Source organism: Pempheris klunzingeri, chromosome 2 (assembly GCF_042242105.1).
Source record: "Pempheris klunzingeri isolate RE-2024b chromosome 2, fPemKlu1.hap1, whole genome shotgun sequence".
Classification (NCBI taxonomy): domain Eukaryota; kingdom Metazoa; phylum Chordata; class Actinopteri; order Acropomatiformes; family Pempheridae; genus Pempheris; species Pempheris klunzingeri.
In genome coordinates this window covers 11,326,194-11,346,659 of record NC_092013.1, presented here as the reverse complement: position 1 = coordinate 11,346,659, position 20,466 = coordinate 11,326,194, and the positions used below count along the sequence as shown (strand labels likewise).

General features: G+C 40.9%; 1 protein-coding gene across 1 annotated transcript in view; it reads left to right on the top strand.

Annotated features, from left to right (window-relative positions):
- The window catches only part of srgap3 (SLIT-ROBO Rho GTPase activating protein 3), a 55,670-nt gene that overhangs the window by 5,278 nt on the left and 29,926 nt on the right, over positions 1-20,466 (top strand). The window contains exons 2-3 of the mRNA XM_070842961.1: positions 8,669-8,864; positions 16,682-16,844. Coding sequence (XP_070699062.1) covers positions 8,669-8,864; positions 16,682-16,844 — 359 coding nt within the window. The remainder of the gene's footprint in view (positions 1-8,668; positions 8,865-16,681; positions 16,845-20,466) is intronic.

Genomic DNA, 20,466 nt, shown 5'->3' with positions numbered 1-20,466 from the left:
TATTCCTCACGGCAATCTGCTGCAAGTCAGTCAGTTTGTATGCTGTTGCCCACCACATACAGTATCTTAGACTCTCCACTCTTGAATTGTGTCAATCAAAGAAGTACAATGTGTTCAGCAAGTCTGACAAAAATGACAAGAGCTCCACCTGTGGCTGTAACCCTTTTAAAAAAACAAAACAAAACAATAGATGTCATGTCATACTGAGCTATCATCATGCCCTCTGCCATTGTAAATCACACAGTTTCGCTTCAGAGTTGTCTCAACTTTGGTCACTCTGCTCTGGTCTCTATACACTCAATGTGCATGAATGCAGCTGCCGCTTTATAAATTGAGATTTTGTTCCATCTGTTTCACAAGGATTCGACAGATAATCAAGATAATCAGCCTTTCATGAAATGGGTGATCTGCCAGGCGTGGATTATCATTTAACACAGCCTCAGAATGTTGGTTCATGTGTTGGCATTGACCAAGTAGACAAAGGTCCATTTAAGCAGGAAAACTGTTTCATTATCTTCCTTATTTGGTACCAGTTAGCACATGATTTCACTTCTCATTTCATTCAGTTGTCTGTGCTGAAAGAACTTTAATCAGCACTGTCTGGAGTGCAACTTTCAACAGCATGATTGTATTACAAGTTTACTGTAAAGTGGGGGGGTAGGATATTTGCTGTTGGATCCAACGTTGCAGACTCTGCCTTTAACAGAATTGAGGGAATTTCAGTCTAAATTGAAATGTTCTCTACAATATGTGAGCTGACTTTAATTATTTTGCCTTTGGAGATTCACATGAATGTCAAGAAAAATTCAATAAGCTCAGGTACCTCGTATTAATCATGTCAGCTCTGAGACTGAGTGTTTGGGTTCAGTCGTCAGAAATGTATAACTTTCTAAAGTAAATGCTGTCTTGATAAGAAACTTTGACATGAGTTTAAATGGATTCAGGCTGTATTTGCAGGTATTTTCAGAATGCCACAACTGTTATTTAGTTTTATAAAATAAACAAAAGTTTTGTAGAATTTTTCATTGCCCCCTTGATTTCAAAGTGTGCTTTTTCCAATATAGAAATCCAAAACACAGCAAATATTAGTTATGAAATTAAGAAATTGGAAAATGACAGGAAATTATTATATTATGTAACCATGTTTCCCAGCAGGTATCCATGGTGAGATGCAGCAATATTTAGATTAAAAAAAAAACCCAAAAAAACTCCTGTTGAGAGACTGTAACCTTAGAAACTGAGGAAAGAGGACACACAAAAATAACTCTACGGTGAGAGTTTTAGAAAGTCACTATTTGATGAAGTAATTAGTTAAGTTCTTATAATATAGGCCTATAATATGGGGGCCTAGTAGATTAACTTTATTATATACCAGTGAAGCACATGTCCCACTGCAGACTTTAGATAATTAAAGAGTGCACCTATTTGTAGCCCACAAATCCCTCTCATATGCCACTGATGGTAGAAATAGAAGCATATGTGGCACAGGCTCATTAGTCATTAGCAGCACAAAACAACTTGTTATATCTATTTTAATGTATTGTTTACTGTAGGGCTTCAACCTATGACTTCAGTGTTGATCAGTTTGACTCTATTCATATTTTTCACGAATAACTGATTCTATAATCTGTAAAATGGTGAAAACATGTCCAAGGCGCTAAGGTGCTGACTTTAAATTGCTCATTTTGTCTGACCAACAGTCCAAAACCCAAATATATTCAGTTTATTGTCACATAAGACAAAGAAAAGCTGCCAATTCTCACAATAGAGAAGTTGTAATTATATTCTGTTTTGTATTTTTTCTCAATAACCTATCTAAATAGTTATTTCTAATTTAAAGTTTACTGTTATTACAGTATATGGTGTCTCTAAAATGTGCTCTAAAATAACTGAACACGAAACCTGCAGAAAAGAACCTACTTTGACCCAGTAAAGGTCTTTGTGTCAGTCTTGCTTCAGTGTAGCTGATATTTCAAAGGCCCACACACTTTACTTTCATAGCGGCTAAATGTTGTTGGATAAATTGAGTCATTTAAAGCATCCAGTGCATTTCTAAATACCATATGCCGCGGGAGTATTTCATTTCAATTTGATGCAATCAGTGTCCAGAAGGAAATAGCAAATTAAGTTTTACTGCCTTGATCAGATGCGGCTGCACAGTGGTTACCTTATCAGCTTCACAGACAAATTCATACCATGTCTCAGTGCTTACATCCGCACGTGCCTCCTTACTCAATTCTGCCACCTATCCACATCCATCAGACTCCACCTCTCCTCCAGTAAGCTGCTCCCTAGGGACTGGTGCACGCCCGTGTTGCCATGGAGACACCTCTCAGGCTGGTCCTGCAGAGCTGGATCCTGGATACAGCGCTGATGGACAGCCAGACGCTGTAAGGGCGTGTTTCCCGTTGTAGCTTGTGCTCGGGCTTCCTTGAAGCATCAGACTCATGTAACACGCTGACGTGATGACGATATGGGCACCGGAGAGGAAATCAATGTCAGAGAGCGGTGAGGAAGTCTGGGATGACTTTCTTCCCCTCGCACTGGGAAGCAGAGAAACAATTGATTGTCAGTGTTGATCTTATTGTCATTTGGAGTATTTTCCATCAAAGCTGTGCTGTTTAAAGTTTTATTAAAGTTGAGGAGGTTTAAATGAGCAGCCTGTTTGTCATCAAGCTTATTATCACAGATTGTTTTTGATGACAACAAGCCATATCCTAAATGGCATTCATTTTCATTAAGAGGAGAGAGGTGCCACAAAAAGCAAGAAATAATGCACAAGACAAGCTCATTTGATGAATATTTTAAAGGTCTGATTGATTTTTAGTTTGGCAGAACATACAGTGGAAAATCCGATAAACTAGCAAATAATTAGGAGGTAGGATTAGGAACGAGGGCCGAACCCGAGACTGACAGCTGACATCTTGCTGTAGGACGCGCCATCAGCTCATCTCTGCTCAGCCATTGATTGGCCTCAGCTCCTGTTGTCTTATCTGCGAGTACATGTGCTGCAGCAGTCTGGGCTAATGAGGGACCAGTCGAGATAGAGACGGACAGAGAAGAACCTGCGCTGACATCAGGAGCGTGCCCTCGTGAATCTAAAATTCCATTAATCATTAGGGGATTAAAAAAAAAAGAACAGAGAAGTGAGGGATTAGTTCAACGACTGGAACTTGTATTATGAGACTCAGCACGAGGGGCAGAGAGAGTGAATTAAGGTCTGGATAAGGGTTCCGTTTGTCTGTGTGTCTGCTTTTCATGTGAATTTGGCTCTGCAGTGTGGAGCCCTGATACTGCAGAGCTGAGTTGGGGATTAGGGTAGTGAAATTTGGCTCGGAGTGGCTTTTGTCTGGTGCGTGTGTGTCGACATACTGTGTGCGTGTGTTTTACAGCGTGGTGATGTGAATGCCCAAGGACGTTATTTTCAAAGTGTTTTAAACCTTCTGAGGCTAGTTATGATTTATAATTTATCCCCATTACACGGAGACATGTAGTTCTTTCCTCCACACTCACTGCACCAATATCCAGAAAACAGGAAGTGGAACATGTGCTCCTTCTTGATTCATTGAAAGACTTAAATGTATGCTAAACATAGCTGTAATTATCTGTAGAGAAGGCACTGCCAAACCCTACTATATACGAGGTAATATTTTAACTTTATTATCCTGCAGTGAAATGATTCATCTCTCCTGCTCCTGCTGTCTTGCACAGCCGCCCGGCTTCCCCTGCTGCCCTCAGGATGCTCTGCAGAAAATCCCTCTCATTCACTGCACTCCAATTTTATCTCAACTTCATTGCGTCAAGACGTCACGTGTCCCTCTTAAACAGCAGACTTGCAGTAAAATCCTGCACCAGTGCATCACCATGGATGTCCTGAATTAACTGTTGAAGTTCATCCAAAAGGTTTTGAACAACAAATACTCTATGTAGATTAGAAATGCGGCTGTAAAATTTTGTACTTTTTGTCCTTTACTGACAACACTGTATTCAGCGTGACTAACAATGGGTTTGAATAGTGGGGAAAAAAGTAGGAAAACATCTATAGAAACCTTTTAAACCACATCTGGAGCATAATCCATTTCTCTGATGTCTGTCGTAATGCTCCAGATACTCATTTTTCGGACAAAAAAAATAACGTCATATACGTCCCTGTTAAGCTTGAAAGCAGGCACGAGTGTGGGTTTGTGTACATAAGAGTGGTGGCCCTCTGCTCTGCCATTGGTCAGAATTTTAAGTTTGCGAAAGATTTTCTGAAACATCGCCACACTGTGCTGTAACACAGCTGCCACTACAGGGATTTGTCTGTGAAGGTCAAAGTTCAGGGATCTCCAACATCCTACAATTGTTTTCAGAGGGTTTCCTGTGCTGAGGACAGAGGAGACATGTGTCCACTGTGCTTTTAATTCCTGTCCCTAAAGGGAGTGGGAGACACAGTGTTGTGGAGCAGGTGTCCAGGGCTCTTGTAACGATGATGTATGGACTAGAGGTCAGGAATGTGAAGTGTCTGTTATGAATATATACTGTTTGCCCTCATAGTTTGTCATATGCAGTATCTGTCATTAGTAACCTGTAGTAATTCACAGAGCAACAGTAATGAACCTGCCTGCAGAACATTAAAACATGACTGTTGACCTCAGATAATTAGACTTGCTTGAGATCAAAAACAGATGTGTATTTTGCTCACACCATGCATAAAATATATATGCATATGTACACATCCCAACATGCTTTCAACTTAATGAATTGTTTTTATGATCAGACTGCATTTTAATAGATATGGACTAAATCCAAATTCTCTGCAGACAACTTCAGTTCAAAAGGAAAAAAAAAGCTTTTGATTCTGCTGGATCTGAGAGGTGTAACAACATGGCGCCATCATCAGTTTAGTGTTACAGAAAGCCACTGATTAGAAATGTTACTGGATGATTACAACTTTTGGGATTTATTTTTGCTTTTGCTAAACATATTTGGGAGCTTTAGAGGGAAATACAGTACACATTATAATTATAGCCGACATATCAAACAGCTCAGAAGCAGTGTTTAGTAATGGGAAACAACTAAGTGAAAGAAGCAAAAACAAGGGTTGTATTGATCATAATTTTTCATTGCACATAACTGAACTGAGTAAGAAAAGGTCCATATTAAGCTAAATTACACAAAAAACCTAATTATTGGATTTTCATAGAGTCCTCCAATTATAGGCTGTTGTAAAGCTTCAAATGATAAAATTATCCTTCAAACAAAGAATCTTGATCTTCAAATGCATGATCCCACCAGAGTTTGACCATATTTCAGCTGCTCCATTCTCATCCCCCACCCCCCTTTCTCCCTTTTTGTCTGAAGATAACCCCCACCTCCCCTCTCCAGAAAAAAAGCAGATGGCTTCATCTCTAAATAGCAAGATGTAGGGGCAACACACAGTAGGTCTGCCACAGCTAATAGCCGTATGGTTTATCAGGCAACAACAGTAGAGGTTTAACTTGCCGACTTTGAATCAGAAGAGTTGTGTTTTTGGTTGGTTGCCCAAACAGTCCCACCTGCACTGGGATTACTTTTCTATCCCCAAACCCAGTAACAGTGTAATCAAAAGACACTGTTTGGAATTAAAGATCAGCAGCGTCAAATGAGCCCAAGCTTTAATACGTTTGCTCTTGAACAATGTGCATGCTAACAGTTAAATAGTGACCAAATAGTGGTCTTTTTTTTCTCATATCATAAACTCGATGTGATGTTTATTAATTTTCCACAACACTGCATGTGTAAATTTATAAAGAGAACCATCTGGAAAACGATGCTCAATGATATTCTAGCTACAAAGCAGTTTGTTTTATTTTGAAACCATGAAAAGTGGAGCAGCGGAGCTAAAAGTGGGGCATCCATGTTTAGCACGTTTACACAGAAAGTCGTGGATGCAAAAGCCTAGTTACATGCATGCTAGAGAGGTAGGGAGGTGTGAGGTGGTGGGTGTAGTGCAAGACACATTTACACCAAGGTTATGCATTTTACAGACGACATAGAAGAAAACTAAACATGAATCTTTTGAACAGCTTAAAAGCACTTGATTTGTTAGTGGTTTGAACGCTTGTGCGTCGAATTACTCACTGAGTGTTTTATCTTCATAATAAACACTGGTCTTTTTATTTCTTTGAGTACAATAAGTGATATCACAAGGATTTCCGTACGTAAGGAGTGTAATCATAGTGCACAGGACTTGTTTTGGTGGTGTTCAAAAAGATAAACAAACATCAGAACCACAGAGGGGTCCTTCACTTTGATACCGCAGCCACTCAAAGAGTTGGGAATACTGTGGGAATGATTCTCCAATTGCTCATGGTTTCTCAGAGGGAAGGGCACACTTCTGGTGTGCGTGACCTATTTTTCCAAACTCATCTGTCAAATGCAGAGCTGCAGCTGGTGGTTCAGAGCTCCCTTTTTGTAAAAGACTGTTTTCAAAAGTCCCCCCTGTCACTCATGCAAATCGGTGTCACATTTTCCTGGGGCATTTCTCTTGGCTCGCCTGCTTTGGCACTGTTTTTCTCTTTTGAAGGAGAAAAATAGCAAATAAGAAATATTGCAAACTGGGAACATGACTGCACAAAGGCAAGACATTCCTGACAGGAAGAAGGCAGTAGTGGTGGTGTCTCTCCCCGAGTCTGGTTCAGGTCTCCCACTAAAAACAGAGCTAACTTAAAGCCCTCGGAGCTGGGAGGGAGAGGGAGGCCCCTGGATAAAGGGGAGGGCGGGGACATTGGTTAACCACAGAGTGAAGCATGCCGCTGGAGGCTGAGGACAGGCGGCACGACATCACAGGGAGAGAAAAAGCTCACCCGCAAAACATTACTGTTTCAGTTCAAATGGCAAGCTTCCCCAGCAGTTAGAGCCTGCATATATCCACGAGGAGGCTTGGCTGACCAAATTACACCCTCAACAGTATGGAAAAACAGTCTGTGTCACTGCTGTGGTTTCGCTATTCAGTCAGCAGTTCATCTGCCACTGCCATGGCTCGCTTATGTATAAAATCCATCCTTAATCCTTATTTTTTAGGGTTGTAACTTGCAGTGAGTCATGATGTAAGTGAAGGATGTTACAACATGCAGTGACTGTTGCAGTGCATTTCTATGTAGACCTTTTTAAGGCAGAACAAAACAAATAAATTCCCTTTTTGGGTGGAGAAGAAGCTTGAATTAGATTTTCAAGCTTTAAATTCTGTACAGTACATGAGAAACTGTACGTAATGTAATTGATGGTGAATTCCTGATGGAGTTTGCTTTTCTAAAGAAACCTATGAAACTCCCTCTTTCATTTTGTCATTTGTGTGAAGAATTCCTAAAGATCACAAGAAGACATACAAGCACAGCGAGGAACCACTGCTGGATGTGCTGTAATCTTGAATTCTTGTCATTTTATTCTACTGCTAGACTTGACTCCGAAACTGCACCAAGTGCAATGTGGTAATTGTGTATTTATGTCACAATAAAGCGTCTTTAATGCGAGATGATCAAATAACATTTCGGGGCGCTCATTAGTTCAGGAGATTTCCTTCCTCTTGCGAAATGACACCACTCATCCTGTTCACTGCAGCTCCTTCTATCAGGTTGTGTTTTCGTTCCGCAAAATAGGCCCGTCTCTGTTCCTGAGTCAAGCCATCATTGCTGCTGATGACAGCACCACAAAAAGGAATCAAGTTCCTGTCATGGGTTCCCACTGGCATGAAGGATCTGTAGTCTGCCTGGCAGCATCGGGTTCTTCTTAAACAGAAATGTTACTCTAATACACGCTCGAAAGAGGGGAGTGCATTAGCGTCTCATTAAATCAGTTTGATCTCATATTCACAGTGTAGACACTTATGAGAGGTCGTCCATGCAGGTTAGCGGCTTGGCATGGAGCTTCATTGGTCATTCTCACTCCCAGCTGGAGGCTTTATGATGGCTTAGAATGACTGCAATTAAAAGCATTTTGATGATTATTGACTGTGTGCACCAAATTAGCGATAACCTGTAAAGTTGAGATACATGATTAAGATATTAATTTCACAGCCCATCTCTGCATGTGTTTAAGTGTTTGAGAATATGTTGCTATGTGACTGTGATAATTGTAGCATTTTGTGCTGTTTTTTAATGCTTTTCAGAGAATGAAGAACAAGCTCAAGCTCCTCATACAATTTCCTGTAAAATAATGTTAGCACACAAAAAACACCAAAGAGTATGATTGTCATTACACATTGTTTTGTTGTATACTGAGTCACCATGTGGAAAGCAGTCATACAAATGTTTCTATATTTTCTTTCCATTTCTGTCTCTTTCAGAGAGATTAATTACTCTAAATACATTTGTCTTTGAAAACCTTTGAATGAGCAACCCAACAACAGGATGTACAAGAAGTGGGGATGTATATTCAGTGTAATTGTACAAATGTATCTCTAAGGTTTTAAAATGATTTTGCTGTTTACAATGTTTATAATGTTCATAATGTTGTCGCATGAAGTATCAATGCAGAAATCGTCCTACAGCCTGATGGGAGTGTATTGAAGATGGGTACCTGAGAAATATGTTATTATAGGACAAATAATAATGCTTGGCATTTTCATGAGAGTTTTGACCAGCGCATGCTGTGACTGCAGTATAAACTGATGACTCATGCCATTTTTGTTTGGTGTTTTGATGAACAGAGATCCGTAACCAGCTGGTGGAGCAATTCAAATGCTTGGAGCAACAGTCTGAGTCTCGTATCCAGCTGCTGCAGGAGCTGCAGGAGTTCTTCCGCCGCAAATCAGAGATTGAACTGGAATACTCCCGCAGCTTAGAGAAACTGGCCGAGAGGTTCTCCGCCAAGATCCGCAGCTCCAGGGAACACCAACAGTTCAAGTGAGTTTCAGTCCCTGCAGACTGAAAATGCAGGCATTTGCTGCTTAAATTGTTGCATGTAAAGTGTTTGTGCATTTGGGAGACTGTGTTGCGCTGGTTTTTAGGAGGGCAGGTTCTACATAAATTAAAAAAATCTATGTATGTGGATGATAAAAATATTTCTTGTATTTTACACATGCATACTTTATCTATGCTTTCCAAATTATTGGTGGTCTAAGAACAAAATAGAAATTCAATTATAAGTTATGCCATAAAGATATAAATTAGATTGGTTTTATAAACTGGAAAAAGTGGTGAGCTGCATTTTTATCAGCCATGAGTAGTGCTTGCATCCATTCTCTCAGACTGCAGGTTCAACTCCTGCCTGCCAAAGTGTATGGCAATAACCAGTAACTAGCCTGAGAGACAAAACCCGGGACACAATTTTATCAAATAAATCAAATGTATTTGTGTCAACAGTTCCTCTTTCCTTTCAAAATGTAACCAGACTGCTGTTATCTGCATTCCAAGTGACTTCATCCCCCTCTAAATACTTCATGATTCATAACTTGACTGTAAGCCCGAGCCCTGCTGCTGATCACTGTCCCTTGTTTGATTACAGTGCAGAACTACACAACCATTATGTGTTTATACACTGTAAGGTAATATCTGTTAATAAAGTCAGGATCATAATTACGTCTTCAGAGGTCAGATGGTTCTGACATGGTGATAGGATGTAGTTCATTAAAGGGGTTAAAGACTGTTGAGGGATGAACATAATAAATTCAATGCACTTGTGGTTTAGCACTTAAAGAAGACGGCTTTTATTATGCTTTAAATAGTATCTAATAAGTATCAGACAGAAACCTGAGGATTAATGTGGAGGTCAATGTCAAATTGAAAAGCATGTCATTATCCAAGATAGTAACTTTAGAAGAAATGGAAGCACATTGTGTTGTTGGTACTGTTTATGTTTGCTGGTTTGAAGGGTTAGGTAAAACCAATGCTGAAGTTCAAAGGTGAAAAGCTTAAAGGCCATTGAACGGCATCATATCAGAATCAGCTCACCTGCAGCCTTGACCCAGTTAGATCTGCAGCTCTGAAAACACTGAAATACACACTGACGAAAAAAAGAGAGATCATCTGCAGAGGAACCACTGCTAACACATTTGTACATGACTCATGCAGGGCATGAAATTAAACGCTGCCGCTCCCAAAATCAAGCACCTCGGGCGAGAAGGCAAGCTTAATTCAATCTGAAAATGGGGCACTAACCCAGCTGTGATCTAACAGCAGATCTCAGACATGAATCTACACCAGTATATATGTACCCCAGTACCCCGGCTCTGATTCTTACAAATGGAAGTAGCAAGAATACATTCCTAACATTGTCATGTTTTGAATCATCTTGTTAAATTGAGGAGGTCTGTCTAACTCTCACATGCTTACTGATTTGCTGTTGGCTGTGAGAAAAAGGTGTGAAAAAAAAAAAAAAGGTGTTTTTCGGAGTGATACAGATGAGAATGTTAGCACATATGCTGTAAAACAAAAAAAGTATTATTCAGTAAATACGATTAATGACAACACAATTGATGCATTTGTAGTTTGCACAATGCAAACTGTCCTTCCCTCGGTTTCAGCTTCCCTCTTTGTCAAACAATGATTATTGACCATGTGGTCCACAAAAACAGATATACTCGCTCTGCCTGCCTCTCAGAAATGTTACCATCCATCTCCCAGATGCCAATTCACCCTATTAAATGATTCCCATATGAAGAGCAGTGAATTTAGAAGTGTGATTTATACATGTCAATTCAGTGGGTTACGGTTATTTTTTATGAATCTAGTTTATAGTTGGTTTAATGTCGTGCCTCATGTTCCCCTCCTGTACTTTCACATGAGTGACATATTGTGGCATTGTGTCACACAAAGTGTGTGCGTACGTATGCATACTTTATGTAGTAGAGCAGTGTGTGTGTGTGTGTGAAATGGATGATGATTTGACTGCATAATTGAGTCCAGCTGTGTTAGAGGAGGCATGCTTCACTCTGGCGTCAAAGACTTGGCCGATAGTAGACAGAACTGTGCTGTTTCTGCGATACTGCGGCTTAACCTTAGGTCTGGACGGTTGGTCTTATCCACCCAGTGAGGAACAGGGTGTCAGAAAAAACACCTAATCCTCCGACACATGTTCTAATAATATTACACTTAAACTGCCAAGATCATGGCAGGCTTAAAAGCCAAAAGCCAACAAGTGCAGTGTCTTTACAAAGACCACACACACAGTCATGGTACAGGAGCTAAAGAAACCAAAGCAGTGACAAACCACAGAGGAAGTGTGGGCGAGGGGGCCACTACCCATGCATGTACAGAGGAAGTAATATTCAGTCATAGTGAAACTCGGCGTTGCCTGACATTCATACTACACACACTTTCTCATGTATTAGAAAGGCTCAGCTCTGTCCTGCTTAGAGATTCTACAGAGTGCAATAAATTCAAACTGACCAGTATGCCATCCAAAGTGACATTTTTAAGCTCATGATGAAGCCATAAAAGGGCTCATAACATGATTGCACCTTGTGCCATGCACTTCTGGTCTGGGCAGGCATGCAACCACAAATCCTGGTAATCAGCTGTGGCACACCCTTTACTGTGTCTTTTTAGTAGTTAAGTTCATGGCAAGCCACCAAAACAGCAAATGGGCTTAGGGAAGAAAGACACTTGTGCTTGTCCAATTAAAACCAACCTCTTTTTTGAGTACACAATTAGTCGCTTTTGATTTTGTCTTTGTTATTATTGTCATGGTATTTTATCAGATATGACAAATGTGGACTGTCCTTTTCTCAACACCCGTCAACATTCCTGTGACAGTCTTTCATTGCAGTTGAGGTTGTGCTCTGTAGCCTAATACAGTATCTTGTGCCTCATTATTGCTTTTATGTATTTGAGGGACATCAAAACAGAGCAGTAAAAACAGAGTCATCTTGACCGGGACAGACTTCCATATGTGCTGGATCACAGCCTGTAGTCTGCTGGCTGAACCCTTCTCGTGCAGATTCATTAGCAAGGCGAATGCCACTGTGATTTACAGCTACTGCAGCTACAGCTACACCGCAGCAACCCAACCAAAAATAATCTAGCTCCTCTACTTTACCTCATTTGCCACAGTGAAAAGACACACTGAAGGGTTACTTAGCTGCTCTGTACTGCAATCGCTGTGCCAAATAGTGCACCACTTCCTTTCTTCTTACTCATTCACAGTCCCTGAGAGACAACAGCTAACTTGATTTTAATTATGGAGCAGATGTTTCAGGGATATCATGAATGGGATTTATAATGTACTCCATCCAATGGATTGGTTTTGTGTGTCAGTCATACAGACATATTCAGATGTAACATAGCACCATTAGCGAGGCAACTCATACTATATTGATATGGAGAATAACCTGTCTGGGAGAGATAAGACGAGGCTTGTAGTGGTGTCCAAACTGGTGTGTGTGTGTGTAGGGGTGTGTGATAATCTCTTTGTGTGTGTCCAAGTGATTGGTTTGCGTGGAACTGGGGGAGAAAAGTGTTTGGCCAGATCTTTGTACAGCAAATGTGAGTTATTTTAGCTCTGAAGCTTAGCTTTTGCTAATTTCCAAGTGATATCTCTGTTCATTTCATGGTCAGCAGGGCACAGCTTTGAAAATGTATCAGTGGATATTGCAGCATGTTTCTTTTAAGAACTGTTAAGCGTGCTTTGAGTTAAGTGTTAAGTGCAATGCCTCAGTTGCGGTATAATTATGAAGAAGGATGTCTGCTGCTATTGGAAGTACCATATGTGTTCATGGTGCTTTGTTCCTTTTGCGCACTGGCACCAAACCACAGCTATAGCTTTAGTCCCATTTTGCACAACTATGTTGTTGAACCATGGCTGTTCTCGGGAGCTGAGGGGCGAAGGATAAAAGGTTAAACTATATCTCTTATCTCTTGTTTGAACACAGCAGTCAGTTCCCTGCTCTTGTCAGGTTAAACTCCAGTTGGCTGAAGTCAGCACGAATTACATGAATAGATTGGCTGATTTGCAGTCTATTTCTCAGATTTTGTCAAACCCTTGTCTCCTCTCCATTGATGCTACATTGCGCTCTGCACTGTCTGGGCCCTGTGTCTGTGCAGCTGTGCATTATCAAACATTGGCAGCTTGTCTCCTTACCCCCCCAAAAAAAAGGGCTGAAAGATTGCAAATCAGCGATGTAGCATATTGAAGCCTTGCTTGAAAATGGGGGCAAAACAAATTTGAATGGCAAAGCTAGCGGCATGTGCCCACGTGCCCCTTGTCTTTTCAAACTGTGTTTGGCTCCCTCTCCCTTTCCTTGGCTGTTACATTGATCAACACCAGGCAGGCAGTGTGGAGGGGATTAAAAACCATCACAGAGCCGAGTCCTGGTCTGATAAATACACACTTCCTTCTGGAAATCCTGGCTCAGACACATCATAGGCTCTGGGTGATTAGATGGTGGCATCCAGTGCAGCCATGACTAAAGCATGTGCCCTGTTCTATACAATACATACTTGTTCAGGATATGCACATCATGGAGACAGCTTGCCATCAGCTTATCCTTGAATCAAAGGATTATTGCAATATTCTCCAACCATACATTCTTTCTTTGTTTCCCTATTCATTGCCACTGACTCTGTGTCTGATCTTCTTCACGCTCCTCCATGCATTCACAGATTATACTGCATGTGCTGTATGTATCTGTTTCACAGGGACAGCGAGGCATTGCAGACCTTGTAAAAACCATGGAGACAGTCAGGCAGTGCTTTGCAGGATGAGACCGATGTAATAGGATGCCAGAAAGCTGTACTCGTCTCTCCTCCTCCTCTTCCTTCTCGCATCTCTTGAGACTCTCAGAGCTCATCGTTTGCCTTCTGCATGTTAATGATATCCTGTGTATAAATACCGAGGGCATCGCGCAATCCAAAACCAAGCCTTTTGAAGCCCTCTAGATTAATTGACCCACGGGCTTTTGACTGATGCTCTGCCTTTTACAGGAAATCAGTGAGAGGCAGGTAGAGACGGAAGAATGAGTTTTTCTGCATGCTGAGGGATGGATAGACCTCTGTGCAAGAGCTGGTATAGAAAAGATAGTGTCTCCCTACCATAAAACAAGTCGAGGATTGGCATTTATTACTGTGTTAAAATCCTCAGCTCCCAGAGAAGCATCTGGTATACAGGCCTAATTACTGACCTTCTGCTCCTGATTCCTGTGAAATGAGGACAGTGACTGTGGAAAAAGAGATCTTGTGTCCTTTATCTGTTTCTGTCTTCAGGAATATGTGCCTGGCCTAATTGACTTTGACGATCCCCTAATTTTTTTCTGTAGTGGCACCAGCAGATCAAAGTAAAGTGTCCACTTACCCTGTGAAACATCTTCGTATCTACCTGACGGATTTCCACAAACTTTTGTACAGATAGATGATGAATCCCAATGACTTTAGTGATCCAGTAACATTGTCTCTGGTGCTACCATTAGCCTGGCAATTGTGATTTTGAGTGAAACATCTCTACATCTCTCTCTCTAAATGGATTATGTGATATTAGTTTTATTTGTTCCAATGATGTTCCCATCATCCTCAGCCATACTTTGTGTTTAGTGCTAACTAGCATGCTAACTCAATAAGCGAAGATGGCGAACATGGACTCTCCATTCTTTTTGGTGCATTATGAACATATTTTGATTTGTTTGGTGTATATATTCCTGCAGATAAAATAATCTTATGGCCTATTAATTCCAAAATTGTTAGTTGCATTCTAATATCAGGAGTAAGTAACCTGGAGGTCTAGTCAATTCAATTCAATTCAATTTTATTTGTATAGCCCAATATCACAACAGAGTGTCTCATAGTGCTTTACAAAGTTCACTGAAATAAACAAGTGTAGTCAAGTAAAACACCCAATGATCTTAAAGAATGAAGTGATTTAAGCAGATTTAGCAGCAGTATTGGTAACCACAGGTCCACAAGCACTTTAAACTATCAGAGGATGGCCAAGGATTTAACTCTAGTGCACAGTGAGGACAGTGTTTGGGCGGAAAGCTGATGAGGATGAAAAAAGGGAAAATGGGAGCCTGGTTGTGCTTAGGGATGTGATGAAGCATCTCTGACCACTTTTAGGGATTAGTGGAGAGTAGAGGTACGTGTTCCCTAAATCTCTCAGCCACGGACAGCAATTATACACCGAGGAGCTGCGGCCCTTACAGGCAGATAGGTCAGTCAAGCAAAACTAGTACAAAATGAGGGATGGTGAGTAGAAATAGGCCATCCCAGTGGAGTGAAGGAGAATATGGTCCATATTAGGTCCTCTATTGTTAGTAAAAACTAAATCCTGCCCTCTCCTCTCACAGTCAGTGAGGTTCATTTCATTTTGATGCAGCAAATAACGTCCAATTTAATCGTTTTATTATTACTCTTTGATTGCAAGACTTGTGTCTGGATTGTGTGGCGTGGATTGATGGCTGGATTTTCTCAGCTCTTTTAAATAACCATTACATTTCTTTAATGGCACATCAAATGACTCGTTTTTAAGACAAAGTGCATCTCAGGACACCACTCTCAATCCAGGGTTGAAGAAGCAAACCCAGTGATACATAGAAGTTTGCGGCACATGCTGTCCTGTTTTCTGCCTCGTACTGATGTTATGAGAACAATGTGCTTGTGTCCAGACAGCCTGATGTAAGTGTGTTAAGTAAAAAAGGGATAATGGGAAAAGCACTCTGGAGTAGTCAGATATCAACTTCATTGGATGTGATTAGTATTATGGAAGCTCTCTGAAGGGGGGCTCTTTGATGTTGGTGCTGCTCATCCTTTTTTTTTCTGCTCCGCAGTGAAACCTTATCCTCACCCTGCTCTGGCTCTCTCCATCCTTTGCTCTCATTTCCCTCTCTCTCTCTTTGTCTCCTCCTCGGGGTTGGCTGATTGATTAATGCTCAGATAGGATCCAGACAAGGGTATGGGTTTGAAGGGATTGTGTGTGTGTGATGTGTATGTGCCTCTGTCTTTCTATCTGAAAGCACCCGAGGCGGAGACAGTTTAAACTGATTATGCAGCAATCAGGGCCCATGACTCTCTGGATCATTATGGTCACCAGCATTATACATTTAACAAGTTGATGCCTTACTAGACCGTAGCATTGTTTGGAGTTTGGTAGACGACAGAAAGGAAGTGATGGAGTGAGGAAGGAAGACATTCACTGAGAAAAAAAACACGAAAGGAAAGAAGGAATAATTGCGGTATTTCATGCCACGACAAGTTGTTGTCTTTTAGCAGACCATGTTTGTATATGTTTCCTTAAACAATAACTTTAAATGCTTTCATATTTAGCTAAACAATATTATTAAAAACTCTGTAAAACTCTATAATGCAGTCTGTGGCCTTGTTTGAACTTACTTACTGTCCAAAGTATACCTCTGTGTGCTATTGCTGTAATTCTTCCAATAACCATCGAGTTATTGGAAAATAAATCAATATCAATACATTTTTAGTGTGGCTCTAGGGATGGCAAGGTCAATCCGATGGTCCAACACTTTGGTCCACACTGAAATATCTCGGTTATTTGATAGGTTGTCATCCAATATTTTACAGACATTCATGATCCCCGCAGGATATATCACTATGAGTTTTCCTCCAGAGCCAACATGACGTTGACATTTAGATTTTTGGGTTAACTATTTAGTAGATTGTCATGAAATTTGATTCAGATGTTCATGTTTCTGCAGGATGAATGGTAATAGCTTTGGTGGTCCCTCATTTTTTCAGAGGCATTCTAACAGTGCTGCATTCCTCCTGTTTTTTAGGAAAGACCAGCACCTGCTGTCCACAGTAAACTGCTGGTACCTGGTGCTGAACCAGACGAGGAGGGAGAGCCGTGACCATGCCACCCTCAGCGACCTCTACACCAACAATGTGATTGTCCGCTTGGCCCAGATCTGTGAGGATGTCATCCGCCTGTTCAAAAAGGTCAGCAAGACTTGTCATTCTTCCCTCATTGTTTACTACCACTTTCTTATCGCCAGTGCACAAAATGTCAAAGTCAAGGGAAGATACAAATACCAAGCAATTAGCTTTAAGCTTATATTTGCTGGGCTCCATTGTTTTGCCTTTGTGTTGCTAGAATGTTGAATTTGCAGGGTACAACTTGCAGCTGCTGAAGTGAAAGCAGCCTCCCTAGTTTTTAGGTTCAATTCGGCCTGAGCATACAAGCTGATGGAAGCTCGAAGAAATGTGGTGCTTTGAGCTCTGTCTCCGTGCACATGGAGTTAGTAGAAAGGGTAGCGTGGGGAAAAGTGAAGCTGAGACCCCTCGTCCCACACCCTGCAGCCCCAACTAGACTGAGCAACATTTGGCTCACTGTCAGCACATAGCAGAGATGACTGAGGTCTTATCCAAACATCAGAACCCTGTTTTCACCTTGCAGCCCTTCCTGTAGATGAGCTCCACTCTGCTTACTAGGCTTCATTCAGATATTACTCTCTCTCTCTCTCTCTCTCTCTCTCTCTCTAACTATGTATGTGTGTGTGTTGTTGTATTGCGTAATTGGTGGGGCCAAAATTGGGAGCATATGCACAGTGTGGGGCCCACAGTGTCTGGTGGGGACATTTTGCTGGGCTCCACTAGGTAAACAATGTTTTTCTGAACTATGATTTTGTTATTGATAAAGCACAAAAAGTGCCAACACATTTGTTTGGTGATAGGTTGGTATTCTTTAGTGTACTTAGCGTCAATGGGAAATCTCCATTAAGATAGAGACACATGGTGTAGTTGTGTGTGTGTGTGTGTGTGTGTGTGTGTGTGTGTGTGTGGATATGTGCACAAGTCTGTATGTGTGTATTTGAGTGGGTGGATGTGTTTGTCAGAGGCATTGCCAGAGTTCAGCACGGTGGTGTGGTGGTTAGCACTGTTGCAAGAAGGTCTTTCTGTGTGGAGTTTGCGTGTTTTCCTTGTGTTGTGTGGGCTTTCTCTGTGTACTCCGGCTTCCTTCCACAGTCCAAAGACATGCAGGTTAATTGGTGGCTCTAAATTGCCCGTAGGTGTGAGTGTGACTTGTGACCAGTCCTGGGTGCACCAAAGTCAGCTTGGATTGGCTCCAGACCCTCTGCCACCCTGGAGGATAAGCGGTACAGACAATGGATGGATGGATGGAAAAGGGAGAAACAATTCATTCTTTTTAAGTCAGGTGCCCTCAGGTAGCTTTTTCTTTATTGGAAAGTATGAATGGCGCTGCTGCTGTCTGACAAACACACTGGGAGGCAATAAATAATGTGTCAAAAACATCATGGAGCTCTGGAGAAAACTGAAAATGTTAAACTGAAATGAATGAAAGAGCTTTGGCTGAAAGACTGTTGGACATGACAAGGTGATCAAGGACAAAATGAACAGCTGCTGACAAAAACTTGATCAAAGGCTTATTTAGCATATAAACTACCACCAAGACTGTGTCCTTTATTGGAAATGCGTCATATTTATGATATAGTGCATTTATTATTTAATGTATTGTGATTACAGGAGAGGCAAATGTGAATGCACAGAAGGTAGTGTTTCCCTGCTGTCTGTTCGGTGCTAAATGACTGTGTATAAATAATAGATATTAATAAATTAAAAAATACATTCATTGCAAAGCGAGCGAATGAATAAACGACAGCTGGTGCGACTGTGCTGCTTTTTTGCTTTTGTAGAGGGACGATTTTAAGGACTTCTATTCACATGGGTTACTATAAGGTCTGTTACAATAAGACCTGCTTACAGCTCTTTCATTGTGTTGCATCACAGCCGTTCGCTTGCTTGCTCGCACCCTCCCTGCTCCCCCTGAGGCTCTGCAGTACATGCTGCAGTCGGCCTCACTTCAGAACCACTGATGCATACAGATGCCATTCACCAGCTGCTGGAGCCCTCTGAGGATTTTCCCCATTTATCACATTCAGTCCGATGCTTGCTTGAGTAAGACTTAATGCCTGTACTCCAGATAAAACAATGTACAAACAACAAATCTCTCTTGTATTACTGAAGTTATTTTGTTTTATCTCTCCTGGGTACAATTCATAATCTAGTTTAGTAAAGGAATGCTGGAGCTGGCTTTTGCTATCGAGTTTTCTTGTCCCTCTTTGATGATCAGTTATGTTTCTGACTCACCAGTAACACGTTTTTTCAAGCAAAGTTATTATAGCCAAGCAGGGTGTGGACAAAAAACTTTCATCTGCCTATAAATTTGTCTGAACGGTCTTAAGGTGTGGTTTGAGTTGGTGTGTGTGTGTGCATGCCTGTCTTTGCTCAGTTAGCCATTGTCTACAGTAGGTGTAGTTAGATTTTCTGTCAGCACGGCTCCCTGATTCACATTGAATTACAATTATGCATCTTACTGAGTCACTGTGTTGCCACGTTTTGACACTGTAAAAAGAATTATCCAAGAAAGGTTGAGGGCCCAGTGGCTTTACCGTGTTTCTACTATTTTAAATGTTATTGCCATTCATAATAGCACATCACACACTGCGTCATCAGCTTACACCGGCAGCTCACTCATCTAACTAAATTAGCTGTATGCATTTATCCCCAACTGATGAATGTCATTGTTTTACTTGTGAATGTGGCCTTTTCACTTTCAAGGGTTTTCCCTTCTCACACATCACCTGTAAATGCTCCTAAAATCTGGATTTGTTTTGATGTTCTAGCAGTTCCATTTTATTCTCTAAAAGTCAGCCTTCAAGTACTATGCTATTCACAAGTCAAAAGAAAGTGACTTTCTTTCAATAATGTGGGATATTATGAAAATATACTTTGTAACTGATACCAAAATTGGCTCTAGCAGTCTCATAAAAGCCTCCACATATGGCCTATTTTTCAGATATTACACCTACTGTTTGACAAATACATGTATTGGCAAACTGAAAAGCTGGAGTTTGTCTCGAATTGTGATGTTTTGTTGAAAGTTAGTCGACATTTTGTGTCAAAACCTATGCTTAATAAAAAGTTTTGTGAGTTCACCATTACTTGGTAAAATTAAAGAATGACTACGAATGGCAGCAGATCATACTTTTTTTTTTATCACCCTCTCTGAAACATAGCAACTTCCTATTATTCAGGGGAGTAAGAAAATGTGTTGCTTCTGGGTTTTTTTTTGTTGTTGTTGTTGTGCCAAACCATCACACTGAGATATGCATCGTTTTCTCACCTCAGAGTCTTCAGATAATGACGTTATGCCTCTCTCCTGCACAAACAAACATTATTAAATTCACTCTGTCAGTCATTTCTTCCTCCAGTCCAGTCGTGTCCCATGTTTTTGATCACAGGCTGTGCTGTGTGGTGTGATGACTGTGAAAAAGTCAAGGTGCATGCTGAATGCATAAAAAGCTGTGAGAAGAACCGACTGAAGCTGCACAGTTAATGAGCTGTTTGCTGTATCTCTGGCAGCTTCTTCTGTGAGATTCCAAACAAAACAAATAAAATTGGTGGCACAGAGAAACAATGGCTTAAGCAATCTTTTCACCAATAAAATGAGATATGACTGGAAATAGAACTTGTTGTTCCATTGGGTACATTATTTTTATTCATGTCTGTAGAGCACAGAAAAACATCAAACGACAGTGCT